Consider the following 16,995-nt stretch of genomic DNA (forward strand, 5'->3'; position numbering starts at 1 on the left):
TGCTGTCCCCATTAAAAAATTACCCCACATCTCATTTTATTCATATATGTTGAACATATGCAATAGATTAAGTTCTTTTGTTCACTTGACCAGATGAGGGAGTAGTCTTCAATTTTTTTTTAACCTTAAATATATAGTTCAGTTTGCATTGCCTAAGTTACAGATCCATAAATTCTCATAACAATGTAATATGCTTTTTATTTGTATCTTTCGTCAGCAAAAAATATTAAACTCTTGTTGTTGATGCATGTCATTAGCAACAAAATTAGAAAATACTTCCAGTATTTAAAATTTGATTGCAAATTTGGGAATAACACCGAATTAGTACAAGAATTCATTACAGAAACTCATTTCCATTGCAGACATATAGTCGCAGATAGATGCTACTGATTGTCAAAATGTAGTGTTGTAAATATAATAGCTGGTTTTATCTGATGTTTTTTAATACTCAATTTTTTCTTTCTTGGAAAAATGAATTGCAGTTAGGTAATTTTACACCATCAGATGAAATTATAATTTTTTACAGAGGATGACCTTGAGGTCACTCCGATGTTTTGCTATCGCCTAAATTTCCATTATGCAAATTAGTTTTGGGATTTCAACCGATCTATAAAAGTTATAGATCCGCGGTCATTACAAGGGAAAAAAGTGCATTTTTATACCTGCGATTCCGTTCTCCGTTCGTACGATGTTTCATCAAAAAATGGAATCATTTCATTTGTTGATTTAGTACTGAAAATTTGACTGAATTATCTCCTTATTAAATACGGTTTTATATGTTTAATAGGTGTTTAAGAAAGAGTCAGGTGCTCATGTTCATTCATAAAATTATCGTTCATTCATGAATTTATCGTAAAATCAAAATCACTACACAGGGTCACACAGGTTGTATACGTAGTCAAATGATTACCTGTATAGTATCTAAAAATAGACAAACTTAACTGACTCCCCTTACTGTAGTGTGTGATAACATTTTGTGAGGGAATTCGATGTTTGCTATACCACTGTTCATTTCAACGCACTTTATGACGATACCACTTTATCAATATGAATGAAATTTTTTGCAGTGTTTTAAGAAATAATTTTACTTTAAAATCGCGTATCATTTGTGAACTATTAAATGTTTTACAAGGACGAATTTTCTGTATAAAGTCAATAATTGTGTGAACTTTTGAAGCCCAAACTTTTTATAGCCTTAAATACGCTAATGAAAGATCCGAAAACTATACCCATACAGAACGACATATTTTTGAAATTGTAGCAAAACTTTTGGTTGACAAATTTTAATTCGTTATAATTGCATAAATATTAACTTGAAATATCTGTCATTTTCTCCCTACCCAGTTTACCTCTATTACTCATTATGATGTGGACTTGACATTGTTATTGAATCTTATGCAATTTGATTGGATTAAGTTATTATTAGATTACCTTCAAACTGTTCATGCTTTTTCGTACGAGTATATTGATTAAATCAGAGCGTGCATGAATGTGTACAGAAAATTAAATGACCTGCAAACTGGACACTGGACCAGTCCATATTATGTTTTATCAATGAATAGATTTTTTTTTTATTTCCCAAATTACAGGGCCCATAAAGGGCATAAAATCAGATACAATTGATTTACATTATTGGTAACAACAACAATAATAGCGGCATACAAATAGATATTTAGTATATAAGCATTGGTCAGAATCAGATGAATGAAACTTAAGGTATGAAACGTAACAATTGCCACTTTTTATCTTTTCACATAATTTTCCACATACACATTAGATAAATTATTTTTGATAGCCTATTGCGGAGAAAAAAAGAGAAAGTTTACTGTATTAACGTTCTATTCCATTAAATACGCCATTTTTCGAAGATAAATGCAGAATAACATTTATGCACGGCTACGCCAGGTAAAATTGTTGTTTATCCTAAAAAAAAAATACAATTTTCAGTTTCATTAGAATATTATAATAATAATAAATCCCAAATTTATGTAGTCATTAGATAAAGTCCTTATATGTCCGATCTGCCTATTTTTGGACATCAAAAGACAATACGATCGTTTTAAGGTCAATTTCGTCTACCTCACACAATCTTGTTAGGCACTATAATGAAATGGACCTGAAATTTATTTCACATGTTTCCTGAAAATTGATAAATATCAAAGCAACATAGAGCTGTTTGTTCTAGTTCGTATAATGACAATTTAATGTCATGTTTGTTTGTGATGACCCCCCTTTTCGGGATTGCATCAGAATTATAGTTATCTCGTATCGCATGAGGATGACACATGTCAACTGAGCAATTATGTTTGGGACTTAGTTTTAAGAAATGACGTCAAAGTAACATTATGAAAATATTTTTAGTAAGCTGAAATATATATTTATTTTTTACATGTTTATGTCTTGTAAGATATTTTATTTCTGTCCCGTTTTTCAACATTTGCGTCTGGAAAGTTGAAATGTTTTAACTGAATGGTTAATTTAAATTAATTATGAAAATGGTTAAAATTAAATCAATAAAGGAAATTATTGCCCAGTTACAAACACTACCAGGGGATAATCCATAACATGTTGTCTCCTTGTGAAATATAAAACATATTTAAAATGATTTCCTGCTAAAGTCTTATATTGATATAAAGTTAAAACCGTCTTGCTTCTCACTAGTCAACACTCCTGTCCTGTCAGGTTTAATTCTTATATATATGGATGAAAAATAAAAGTCCACAAAACATTAACATGGCAGCAATTGCTTTTACAGCCTTTAAGACTTTGATTTTTTTTACAGAAGAGTGTCCACCATGCACTTGCATTACACTATAACAATAGTAGAATAGTATGATATACAAATAGATGAAAATTATATATACATGCAACCGTAATATTAACATAATATATAACAACAAACCAGTGTATTCTTTGGAACTATTATTATATTAGTATAATAGTCTAAGGTATACTGATTTGTATCACTACACTATAATAGTTATTACGGTGAGGTTGAATTTCCTGTCATTTATTCATCATCCAAGCACGAACTTGTATAAGAAAAAAAAAATCTCTGTAAATTAACCTCAGTTTCAGGTATAGAGATGTGATCTGTTTCTGTGACATGTGCTTTTGACCATCCACAAGAACCTGCGGTCATCCGATGTTCAGTACTTCAGTACTTTGATTTCACATTATAAGTATGACAAACTTTTTCGACCATAAGTACATGATTGTGAACAGCTGGAAACTTTTTGTTCCATACATGCATGATAAAAATGTTCTTAATATGAATAAAAAGCAACCCAACTACAAAAGAAACCTAATGACAGTTAGAAGTCAATGGGGTCAAAGCTGATATCAAATTTGTACATTATGATAAAAAATTTATTTTACTGAAAAAACTTAATTTATTTTTATTTTATTTATATTTTGATGAAAAAACTTTAGAAATATATATTTATTATTTATGTTTGATTATATTTAATTTTTTAAAGTGAAGGTGGGGATTATGTTTAAAGTGCTGAAAGGTAATTGTTGAGATGAACTTCAGAGGATTAAAAAATGGCTGACAGTGCCAACTTTTCAAAATACTGGGAGTACTTTACTAGCTGTTACCTATCTGGTTAATTTGTTTTGACTTATTCTTTAACGACACCTACTTGTTGAAGGTCAGGGGTGGGATTATAAGTCGTGAAGTTTAGGGAGGGATTATAAGTCTAATCCCCAATTAATTGCATGTATATTTTAGTGGCTGTAATACCATTATAAATGCTAAATAGGTGGAGCATTGGGCTAAGATGATTAAGCAATACCTAAGGTGTTTTGCCAGTAACGATGGGGTTATATGAATGTCAAATTTCTGATACAGAAGTTAAGTCTTATATAATCTGCATAGAAATTCCAAATTCTCAACCACATATTTAATACAAACACGTTCATTCATTAATGAGTTGCAATAATAGCATTTGATATTTGGAAAATGTTGTCCGAAAAGGTGAGGATATTTTATGCATTCATAAGTTAACAATTGGTCAAGTGGTCAATTTTGTTAAAATTGTATCAACAGCTATTTGAAATTGACAGGTATTTATACCAAATATGAATATGACGGAGTCCATTGAATCTGTTGTAAAATTTGCAGAATCAAACTTCTTTTCATGTGAGATTTGGGAGAGCATAAATAAATGCTATAGGACCAATTTTTCTAAGAGATCCTTTAGGTATTGGTAGAAAGAATGAATGTTGATTTGACAGCACAAGCAGTGGCGGATCCAGGGGGTTCTGGGGGTTGAAACCCCCCCTTTTTTTTGACGATCAATGCTTTTGAATGGGGACATATGGTTGGAACCCCCCTTTTAAAAATGGCTGGATCCGCCCCTGGCACAAGTTAATTAAGCAATGCTAATTTTAGACAGAAAGCCACTGATTTGTCAGTACAATTATCATTTGTTTATTTTCAGGTGTTAGATGTAGATAAAATAGGGGAAAAGCTTCAAATCTCAGACAATAAGGCACAGAGTAATGGGCACTGTACTACATGTGACACAAATCTACAACACTTGAAGCAAGAGGCCCTGGCAATGGTCCAGTGTATACAGCAGGCCCAAAGTGAAGGTCCAAAGTCTGTCATTAGACCTCCAAACACATATGCAAGGTAAGTAATATGTTTGGTGTTTCTTGAAAAAAAAAAAAGAGTCTAGTGTACACAGCAGAGCAAATCAGAATATCCCCTCTTCTTTTCCATAATGGACTTTAAAGGTTTAAAAGTCATAATTAAGGCCCAAATAGACGATTACGACTAACTGATATTTTGCTAGGTAAGTTGTTTAAAATATGCTTATGTAAACAGGAGGCCTCTGTTATGGTCTAGTATATTCTGCTGGCCCAAAATAAAAGTATTGAAGATCCAAAGCGCAGAATTTCATCATGTAATATGTTTGATGGGTCTATTTGGTGAGATAAATCAAAGGTTACAAATGGAGGTCACAGGCCCCAAAACTGACTTAAAACTCCATTCTTTGAATCATATTGAAGGTATTTTAGATTGATAAAAAGAATGCTTATTAACATAAAAGGATAAATTTAGTGAAAGAAAGGACCTATCATAATGATTCAACTCATTGAAATTCTGGATTCTGCATGCAAAAGACTTTACATCTTTGAAATCTTTTGAAACAATTGACGTAATAAGACTTCAGACATATATCTACTTGAATGAAAGAACAGATAAAAATTGTTAGAAAATAAATAAAAGAACTATCAAAGAAAACAAAAAGAGATAAAAAAAAGTAACAATCATCACCTTTTTGCATACATATATGTTATTGTTTTGATAACAGCAATGTTGATGAAAAAGCTAACTATTGATTGAAAAAACTAGTGGCCACTTCATTTAAAGACTCTGCACCACTTAAAATCTATATGAGATCTTAATGTGAGCATTTGGGTGTGTTTGATTTGTTTTATCAATAGGTACACTAAGGGAGGAACTTTTTCTTTTTTTTGAGGTCATAGAGGGCAAATTAATGTTATAAAATAATCGAGATACATGAACAAGAATGGGATGTATCATTGATAAGTCCTTTTCCTGGCATTGACTGTGAAGAAAAAACAACTATACATAAGAAAGTTGATTCAAAAGGGGCACCTGGGCATTCCACTCAAAATGTTTGATTTATTTATGAAAAATCTGAAGAAAAAAATTCCTTGAATCCTCACCATTTCATCCTTTTACCCCCTTATCTCAAAAAAACTGGATCTGCACCTGAAATGCCTTCCTAATACAATACACTTCCTCTTTATGTCCCACTTCCTTGTCCACCCTCTCAATAAAAAAACAAGTTTCTCTATAGGTGGTATAAGTTTGACCTATGACTAAGACAATAGAGACAGGTGTGATACCTAGGTGTTATATCTGAGGATGTACACAACCATTAATACTCATTCCCTTCCCCTTCCTCTATGTTTACCAATTCCCCTGTCCACTCTCTTATAATAACCAAGTTTCTGTATAAGGTGGTAGATGTTTGACCTATGAATAGGTGTTAAACCTGATGATGTACACCTACATTAATACTCATTGCCTTCCCCTTCCTCTCTGCTTTCCCATCACCTATCGACCCTCTTAAAAAAATCAAGCTTCTCTATAAGGTGGTAGATGTTTGACCTATGACTAAGACAATGCAGACAGGTGTGATACTTAGGTGTTAAACCTGAGGATGTACACAGATGGTTTTGCGATCACCGTCTTATCTTTTAATTCTGCACCACTGCGTCTATAGATGATGCACCAGGAGATAATTTGTTTTTAAGTTTTCTGCACTTTGTCTATCGCTAGGGAGAAGATGATTTCTGAAGTGATCTTACCGATATTTTGTTTATATTTCATCATAAAACTAAATTGAATTTATTTATCCATGGCCATATTGCATGTGATTATGTACATTTTCTTGTTTAAGATTCTTTTCTTGTTTAATTTAGCATTCTTGAACAACTTATACAATTTTTTTTTTAAACTGGAATGCTTAATTTGTGTTTTCTGAAAAGTATCTTCTTTTCAATGCCTTCAATTGCTTGAATAATCTGTTTATTTATACTGTTTAACTTTGCTTTTCTTAAAGATCAAACGGTTCGGTATTAAAATGGTTCAGTCGTTCTTAAGTATAAGTATTTCTATAGGTAAAAGGTATATATTTTGTTAATTTCATATATACACTTATCGATGAAAAATTAAAAGGTAACAGTTTTGTAATTAGCCTATTCAACAATAGTGTTAAATAGCTCTGGACAATTACGCCGTTAGATTTAGTGCCAATTCTTTATAATAACCGCTATTTTATTCCAGGGGTGTTCATTTCCTTATGAAATATTATATGGACATCAAACAAAATTATAACAATGAAAGTAGACGACAGATATTCGGGGGTCGCATTGTAGAAACTGTTGCGTTATTTCTCATGAATTAGCTGTGAATGAAATCCATGACCAAAAGATGATCTATATCTCTATCTTGTCACCAAAAAATCACAAGGTTGAGAAATCATCTCAAATGTATACATGCTTTTTGACGCTTTTTGTTTGAAACAAGTTTTGTAATTTCGTTGAGATTATTTTTGCACTGGATTTTATTTATCCTGTTGGATTTTTAATTTTCCGACTTTCACAGGTATGTGTGATGAATATCACCTTTATTTAATTGAAATGTAGTTAGACATTGACATACCAAAGGCAAATAAAAATTAATTGTATGTTAATGAAAAGACCTGTACATGATGACCTGACTTTTCATTTGGAAACCAAGCCAAAAACAGGTACAGTTCATCTTCACAGTTTTCAATTTGTGGTTTATTTTTCAGTGAAGCAAAATATTTATGTATGAAATGTTTCTTAGAATCCGCTGTGATCAGTAAGTGAGGGTTGGTAATTGATTGCCAAGTAATTACATTAATTTAAGAAAAAAAGTAAAAAGAATTTGATTAATGTATTGAAAAATGAAAAGAATTTCACAAGATAAGAAATGAAACAAAGATTTTTATTTTTTCCATAGACTTTTAAATATGATTTACATTATGAAAGTGTTAATCATCAAAATCATTTCTGGTAAGGAGAATAGCATCCTTCAGTTGATTTCAATTTCATAAAAACTTATTTCTATATTTGTTGAAATCAAAATTAAAGAATATTGAAAATGTAGTAACACTAATAAATGAAAGAATCTTTATTGATTTTATTTTCTAAATCTGTATATGGAAACTCAATCAGAGAGAAACTATGAATTGTAATTAAATTGCAACTATGAATTGTAATTAAATTGCAATGATAGTCAGTATCAGCATTGGAAATGTTTGTGGCATTTAGTATTCTTTTGGCACAATATCAGAAAATTTCTTGTACAAAATTCTAATGGACTATTATTTTAATAGCATTTGAAGTAAGCACGATTTTACCTAACTCTGAAATGGGGCGTTTTTATTCTCAAACTATAAAATGGCATGTCTGTAAAATTAAAGGAAGAAGGTTTATTGTGCAATTAAAATTTGGTTAAAAACCTTTGGGTCCTTAAAGGAAATAGTTTTATTATTGATCAGTCTATTATGTCTTTAGACATAGTATAAAAAGAGAAGTCGCAATAACAATTTATAATTATTTTCTAAGTCAAACTTCAAAAGAGTAATTAAAGAAATATTTATGAGGTTAAATGTCAACACATCGAATTCCATGCCCAGTAATATATATTGCGGATATTCATTTTTATAACACTTTTAAATTTCAAAATGCTAATATTTGTTTTAATTAAATGTCTAAGCATTTTCGTCATTGAGTCTTTGAACAGTGTTTTATGTGTCTGTTTCCACATAGAAATTCCTCGTTTATTAGAATTAAATGACATAAAAGTTCTTCCTCTGTGTACTCTTGACGTTTACCTGAATTATGTGTCATGGAGGTGTGATGTTATGCTACTTCTATAAAATTTATTAAAATTGGTCAGATAGACCTTAGTTCAAACACTCTGCCGTGTACTTTTCTATTTTAAGCCGGTGTGTCTTTAAAGGGGAAATTTCTGTTGCTGCCACAATGCATTTATATATAAATGTCAGCAGCCTAGTTTTTGTGACATCTAAAAACATTGGTAATATTTTACCTTCTCAGGGTCAAGATCTGAAAATTTGATAAACCCTACACTTAAATTTGAGTATTAAACTGTCTATATAAAATACTTAAAACATCATAGTATTACAACAATTTTACATACTTCAAATAAAATCTAAATTAAGATTTCATAAAACATATTGTTGTTCAAGGCAGTATTTTGATAAGATATTGCCAATTTTGTATGGTTTACTAAAATTTTGCAATCAAAGTTCCTCTTTAATCAAAATTTAAATGATTTGTATCCGAAAGACTATATATAGTTTTAAAATTTGCCAAAATCTATCAGATGTTAGTTTTGAACTTTCTAATTTAGTCATATGTTTTTAATGAGGCATTATATATATAGTTAGAACCTCAAAAGTATACACTTGAAGCTCTGATTGTAAAAAAATTACTCAAAACAGCCATGGTGTGAAATAAATAAAGGGGAAATTGGCCTGTCTCTCTGCTTATTATGCTATTGCATTATTAGTTTATTTTTACATTGATACTAATCACAACAAAAACAATACTCTAAGATAGTGCATTGATAAATTGCAGAAACTTGTATAAGGGGGGATAACTCTAAATATTATCAGCATACCACTGCTGAAACAGCAGATTGCTAACCTAGAGTCCAGAAGTTGGATCATGATTACAGGTAAAAACTTTTGCCAGGTGTTTCCTAGACAAGATAGGAATGTGTTATTGCTCAGACATTGTCACATACATGTACTATAAATGTTGATTTATTTCAAGCTGTTCATTATTGCAGGTTTACGAGGTGATATTTTAGTAATTCTATTTGGATTGTAGGAAAGGATTTCATTTAATATTTTAAATGCATTTGAAATTTCCTTAGATCAACATTTAAAAGCTAGTTGTTAAATAGTCCTCTTTTCCAGGTGTTATTTTTATTCAATGCAGAAATATTTTAAACGTGGAAAATTAAATCGTCAAGTTCTTTGATCTGGTTTAATTTGCGTTGTCTTCTTTTAACTGTGCAAAATTTTTAAATGCAACTTCTATGAAATGGAACACTTAAAAAAATCGTTAAACAGAGAAATTTTTTATTTTATTGAAATTATATAAGCGATATACTTTTGTTATCATGCCTATACCTTGGGTGTTTTGGTACGAAAGGAAATTGAACTTCATTGTTTAAGTAATTAGTCACATTTCATATACAGCTGTTAATTTTCACAAATTAATGGATTTCAATTCTTTACCATTACAATTCCTGTCAGAGGTCTTCCATTTTTACCAATTATCTTCAATTAAGCCTTGACATAGGATCATTTATTGCATTTTATAATACATACAATGATATTGTATTTTATGTATGCAATATTCAATATTCACCCATTCTATGATCGGCTATCATTGTTAACATTATTTTGTCATATTTCTTTGATCCAAAATCTTTAAACTTTTCATATAGATTTTAATTGCATTTAATATCTTTCATTTTTTTTATGGAATTATATCTTTTCATCTATATTTGTTATTTATTCAAATATTTAAAAAAAAAAAAAAACAAAGTAAGTTATGTCTTGAAGCTGTTACAATTCAAGCTTGACTGAAATGTCTATATTCTATTACTATGGTATTCTCACCAAAGACAAACAGATGCTTCAGAATTAAAGCATTATGGGAAAATTTTAACCTTAAGTATCTTTCGATAAAATCCTTGAAAACTTTTACTTGGGATCACTATTATCAGAAAATTGTTTCTGATTAAAATATTTTGATTTAAAAGCTAGGCAAAGAAAGGTAAAAAACTGTTATTTTGCCAAGAAAAAAAATCAAATGAAAGGGCAAACATTATTACTCCCTGCCTATCAATGAGGCCCTTGTCTGTCTGTGTGTCCAAAAAATATTTTGGTCATACATTTCTCAGGTACTATCAACAAAATGACTTCATGTTTGGTCAACCACTTGACAGTGTTGAGATGTAAGAGGTGTGAGAACTTATTGGAACTGTCTGTCAAACACCTATTTCCTGTTTGCAGATAATTTGAAATTTTCAATATGCCGAATAGAAACTTAAAATCTGTCTTCGCACTTTTCTCAAGTACTACTGAACTGACTGACTTCCTTTAATTACAAGTGGGGGTGTGCTTGCTAAGAATGACAATGCATGCGTTCTTGTTTTTTTAATGCATTTATATTTTCCTTTCAAGAAGTTTAAAAATTTAGCAGATTGTACTTGTCTGAGGACATCATTAGATTTGCCAAAACCAGCAATGTATACATTTAACAAATTGATGAGTAAACTTTTTGCTGAAAAATAAGAGTATGAAATAATAAATGTTAACAAAAAAAATGGCTTTCTGTCTAAGTTTTAATGTGAGGAAGATTTTTTCACAAAAGAATCTTTTCTAGGGAATGTTGGGAAGCACACTGAAAGTTAACTGGAGGTGCTAATTAGGAACCCTTTTTAAGTGCAATTCTTTTCTGTATTTTACAACTTGTATTCATATCAGATTTCGTTCTATATTTGCAGGTACACCAAAAGTAAAAGTCAGCCGTTGCCAGCCAATGGTCAACCTACCCATCCTAATCAAGCCTGGAAGTCTGTTCAGGTAAGGAAACTGACCGTGCTAGACCCTCACGGGTAGTCAAGGTCGTTAAACACCCACTAGTAGGTAAGGAAAAGTCCCATTTGTTCCGTAATCATGTATGTAAATCTATTCAAAACGAGAATTTACTGTCCCATTTAAGAAAAGAAATTGGTAAAATTTAGATTTATGCGGCTAGTAAATATTGGATAAAACTGTGGTTGGATTGTAGATTGTCTGGATGTATACAGAAAACCTATACGTCGAGATGTTTTTATTGAATTTATTCAGTAAATACTCTTACAATTTTTACCAGAGCTAAGAAGTTCTTAAGAGTTGATTGATGTAAAAAGCTAAAAAGTTGTTAGGTTGTTTTTGAGAAATTCTTATTAAGCCAACGATCATAGATAGAAATGATCTAAAGGAAACTGGAATTTATGTTTTTATTTAATGCTTTTTAATATTTTTGGAATGATGCTTTACTTTTGGAAGAATGATTCACAAATATGTCTTGTTAATCAGATTGCAGTGAGCATGATTTTTATTCTGAGTTGGAAAACGGTGAGGTTTTATGTTCTGAAAGCAACAAACAGTATCTAAGAGGTTTAAATGTTCCAAGAGCGAAAAACAGTATCTGAGGTCTAATGTTCCAAGAACAGTATCAGGATTTTTTTGTTCCAAGAGCAAAAAGTTTTAGCTTTTAGTTCCAAGAGCAAAATCAGTATTTTATGTTCTGAGACCAAAACTGGTATCTGATGTTTTATGTTCTGAGGGTGAAAACAGTAAGGTTTTATGCTCTGAGAGCAAAAAAATGGCACAATAGCTGAGGTCTTATGTTCAGTGAGCAAAAACATATGTGAGGTTTTATGTTTCGAGAACAAAAACATATCTGAGGTTTTATGTTTGGAGAGCAAAAACAGTATTTGAGGTTTTATGTTCGGAGAGCAAAATCAGTATCTGATGTTTTATGTGCTGACGTTGAAAGCAGTAAGGTTTCATGTTCTGAGAGCAAAAACCCTGCACAGTATCTGAATGCTTATGTTCAGAGGGTGAAAGCAGTATACATGTATTAGGTTTTATATTCTGAGGGTAAAAATAGTATTCAAGGATATAAAAATCTAAATCTGAGGAATATCTAGGATAAAGGATAGAATAAGTAAAAGACATACATTATATATACACTGAGTTGGTGGTGCTTAACATTTAATAGCTCAAAGTATTATTAAAATAACATTTAAAGAAGAATGTGATGAAAGCAAAATACCACAAGAAATATTTTAATGTTCCTTTTTTTCCTAGAGAAGCATTATGGCAAATATTAATTTCATATATTTTTTGCCAAAATCACTTCAGAAGACAATTTTGTTTGAAGCATATAATGTGTGACCACTTTTCTCTGTAATATTCTCTTTATGTGAATTACATGTTTTTTGATAAAATTACATGTTATGGGGACCGAAAAACTTCCAAATCAAACACAGAAAAAAATAAATCAATTGAAGTTTTAGACATCAAACAAAAACGTGAATATTGCAGGATGTCATTACAAACACAGTGTAGAATTAAGATACTATTACCACTCAAAAAAAATCATAAATTTTATTATAATTGGGTTATATGTAAAATTATTACATAATATCGTTGAGTTACAGCTGACAGTTGGGAAGGATCACATCTGATGCCTGGAAATTATTGCTTTTCATTTTTGTGAAACTTTATAAATGTAGGAATTAAGATACTTAATTAAAACTTTTTTAAATGATACAGATATAATGCAATGATTTTGATAAAGCCTTTCGAAAAAAGAAATAAATTTTCTTTGTTTAAGTGTAAAAAATTTTATAATAATTATTCAAATGCTGTCAAATTTCATACAATGGAACCTTTGATATCTGAAGAACGAATGACAGCTTTTGGAAAAACTTCAAATCTGTATAAAAGCAAATTTAAACATCAAACGTTTTGAAAAGTGAGTCCATGTTATGTTATGTTCAAATTACAAAGAAATTAGATGAACAAATATAGTTAATGATTGTGGACTATTTGAAAAAAGGGGGATGGGGACATGCATGCACATGTGTTGATCAGATATAAGCTTGGAAACAACAATATATCAAAATGTTTGTATTGCTGTTGTTCATCTTATTACTTACAGATCATTTTAACATTTTGCCTGTGTATAGGAGCACATGGTTCTTTCATTTGTGTATGATGTTATCACACTTTGGTATACCTTTTTCAAAATATTACCCAGAAAGCATTAAGTTCAGAGACAGGGAATTTAGGTGCAGTGCATGGTTAGGAAAATAAGCTGATTGAATAGGACACCTTTTCAAGCTACAATATAAGTTTATGATACAAAATCTAAGATGAAATCAGATAAAATTTTCCCATTGTCACAACTTTTGCTGTTATAAGTATGCACAAGAAATAAGATGATAATTTTATCGATACATGTCAGATTTTGTTAATTAAAATAATTGTCAATTTTTTATTGATTCACCTTAAACAGTTAAAATAATTGATGCTATCAAGTTAGATTAACAATGCCTTGTTGTTTTTTTTTCTTTACTTTTTTTTGAGGGGGGGTTTCAAGACTTGAAATGCCATAAAAAGATATGCTAATAAATTGCATTTATGATTGTAATTGTTAAGGATTTCCTTAGTTATTTTATCGTGAGGGGGTTTAGAACAATAGCGTGTGTGTCACATCAGTAAAAGACTTTACATAAAGTATGATTGTCGTTTAATATTGCCACTTGCATGCTTTGCAACTCGTCACAAAGCTTTCATTAGTTGATCAAGACCAGTGAAATGTTACGGGATCACTGCACATGCAGGCGTAATTGGTATTTTTAAGGAGGAAATTGTCAGCGTTAATCAGTATTTATAATCTTGCTGAAGTATGCTTGAACCAGGTGTCAACTCATGCTTCTTTAACCATCAACAAAGAAGTGTCAACGTTGCTTCAACCTAAAATAATGATGTAAAACACTGGACAATGGTCAAACGACAACTGGACATTGGTCAGACAATGATATTTGTAATAGCTTAGTGGTCTTTTTTCAGTGCTTTTAATAGTATTCTTGACTGTTCATTAGCAACAGTAATTTATTTTTTTCCGATTGAATTTTAGTCTTGGAAGAAGAAAATTGTATGCAGAGTTCTTGATGAAATTTCCTTCTTTTCAAAATGTTTCTGAAATGTATCAAGTTTTCTGTCAGATAGGCAAAATGAATAGGAGAAAAAAGAAAAAAAAAACTTAGCAAATTGGAAATTTTTAGAAATAAAACTTTAAATGGAATACTTTGAAAGAGCTTTTAAATTATTTTTTTCTTTCGTACAAAAATTAATGCTTCAGGCATTAAAGCTTTTATTTTCTGTAAAATTCAAGATTGCAAACAATTAAATTGAATCTGTGAAATGTATAATAATATTATCTAACCAAATTCATGTATTTTTTATAATTCAGTTCTGAACAAATTTGATTATTTCTGGTTGACTTAAAAATCATTAAAATTAAACAATGTATTGATAGAAGACAATCTTTGATATTTTAGAATTTATTGGATCAGTTCGGATGTTCTTTCTTATTGCTTTATTTTCAGTCGTGAATTTTATAATAGATTTGTGGAAATCAATTTTCCACTTCGAATGTATCAGTCAGAGCCACGATGATCTGCTCTACCAAGCATATTTTACTTCTGTGGTGATTGCACGCGTCCTATAAGATGTAAACTAGTGATAAAAAATAATATCATGATCAAAAGTTCAAAACAATATTCCTTCACTATGAGATAGATTTAGTACTTTAAAAGAAATGGATGCCTGCAGATAAGCCTCCTTGATGAGTCGGGAAGTTTAATAGATAAATCTATTGGAATAGGTAAAAAGTAGCGACTTGTTTGGACAAATTAATCTAATAAGAGAAGTAAACACTGGTTTTGATAAATTAGCCGGAGCCTGGGGACAAAAACTGTCAAATTGTTGAACAAATCACCAGGTGGTTGAAGAAAATGGATTGTTTTCTTTAAGCATGTGTTTGGACAGCAAACTCATTTCTGAAGGCTATGCTTAATTTGCCATGAAAAATTAATGTATTAATTGATCATCTTAGAATGTGATCTGCCAAGATGTACATTCATTTTATGATCTAAGAACATGTGTTGCAAGGACATTGTAAAAAAAGTTTATAGAGAATTAATTGAACTTGGGAGATGAATCATTTATTATTTGGACATAAACTCATAAGGAATGTTGGACGGTTATAAGAAATAGTTTGAGTTTTCTGTGCAGTTTGGTTATTACTGAATTTTATGGTGTTCACACAATTATATTTGTTCATATACTGATTCATGGGTAGAAAAGTTTTCATTGATAAAAATTTTATGGGACATAGTTTAGACTATCCTACTGTATTCATAGGAAGTCGTAAATGGAACAGTCTATATATTACGAGGACTAAAATACAACAGCAGTACTAAGGTTACTTGGTAAAATGGGATTCAAAGGAATTGAAAATGACAGATTTTAATTGACGGTGATAGTTTATTTTGCAATTGGGATATGTTCTTTAAGTGATTACTTGAAAAGTTTTTGTTTTCGTACTTTTAAGTGATTGAACAAATAAAGACATTAATGAATGGATAGTAAATGCTGGAATATTGAGGTAGGCTGTTGTTAAATTTACATATTTCATATCAATATTTTATCTGCTATTAGTTTTGCTATCTTAGGAAAATCCAGAATAGTACTAATGAATTGTTTTTATCTATAATGCAAGCTCATCTAGAATAAATGCTATTGTAGGGCTCTCTGGAAAAATTTTAATGTAATTTTAAATCCTTTTAGAGAAAAGTGGTTGCAAAATTCTAATTCAAGGTGCATAGTATACATTTTAATGTACTTTACAGTCCTTTTAGGGAAAGGTGGTTGCAAAATTTTAATTTAAGGTGAAAAATACAACTACCCGTAATGTGAAAAAGAAATCTAATGCTATGCAGGAAATTACAAAAAACAGTTATGTTTTGTTGACCTTAGGAGGTCAGATTAAATGAAGCAATTGGAACCTCTGTGATTACAGAATCCGGAGGTCCTAGCAAAACAAGATTATGCTAATAGGTACTGTTTTTACACAGAAAATTGATTATAGAAAAAAGATGATGAAAATTACTTTTCGTATGTAGTTTCTAATATTTTGGCACATGAGTGACTTAGCGTAAAATTGTGGACAAAATAGTAGTATATTTTGGCAAAGTGGATGTTTTTATATATGTTGGCATTTGGATTAAATGTAAAAATAGTGGTCTGACTAGTAATATATCTTGGCAGGGTGAATGTTTATATTTACTGACCTCACAAGTTGTAATTTCTGACAGTGATTAAACAGGGAATAATTAGTATTGTTACACTCTCTGGGGGTGAATAATATATAATTATATCATGGGGAGGGGAAACAGTCCACATGGGGATAAACCCTATAATTAAATGTTTTCTACCTGCTTAGAAAATCACAGGGTAGGAATTTGTTTTTTTCTTTCTAGGGCAAGATCTCACCGTGATAAAACAAGGAAAAAATTCTTCAAAACTGTTGTATCGTAATTCAGGGGTGTAATTACTTAATATATAGCATGACTTCGATTCCTTTGTCTGACTAGCGGGTGGTTGTCTGATTTCAATATTCATAAAATTCCTTTCATTAATAAAATATTCTTTGAAAGATTGATTATCAGTTTCGAGTTTCTTTCATGTTTGTGATATGGATTGCCTAATCTTATTAGTATAAGTGAGATAATTATGTACATTTTACATGTTGATT

At 30.5% G+C, this 16,995-nt stretch overlaps 1 protein-coding gene across 4 annotated transcripts in view; it reads left to right on the plus strand.

Annotated features, from left to right (window-relative positions):
* Positions 1 to 16,995, plus strand: part of LOC127698847 (kinesin-like protein KIF26A) — a 132,313-nt gene that overhangs the window by 56,786 nt on the left and 58,532 nt on the right. For 3 of the 4 annotated variants that reach the window (XM_052202530.1, XM_052202531.1, XM_052202532.1), the window contains 2 exons: positions 4,446 to 4,639; positions 11,123 to 11,201. In XM_052202530.1, coding sequence (XP_052058490.1) covers positions 4,446 to 4,639; positions 11,123 to 11,201 — 273 coding nt within the window. Of the gene's footprint in view, positions 1 to 4,445; positions 4,640 to 11,122; positions 11,202 to 15,462; positions 15,847 to 16,995 lie in introns of those variants that run through there. The other variant, XM_052202534.1, reaches the window with a different exon arrangement.

The sequence above is a fragment of the Mytilus californianus genome, unplaced genomic scaffold (assembly GCF_021869535.1).
Source record: "Mytilus californianus isolate M0D057914Y unplaced genomic scaffold, xbMytCali1.0.p SCAF_4, whole genome shotgun sequence".
NCBI lineage: Eukaryota > Metazoa > Mollusca > Bivalvia > Mytilida > Mytilidae > Mytilus > Mytilus californianus.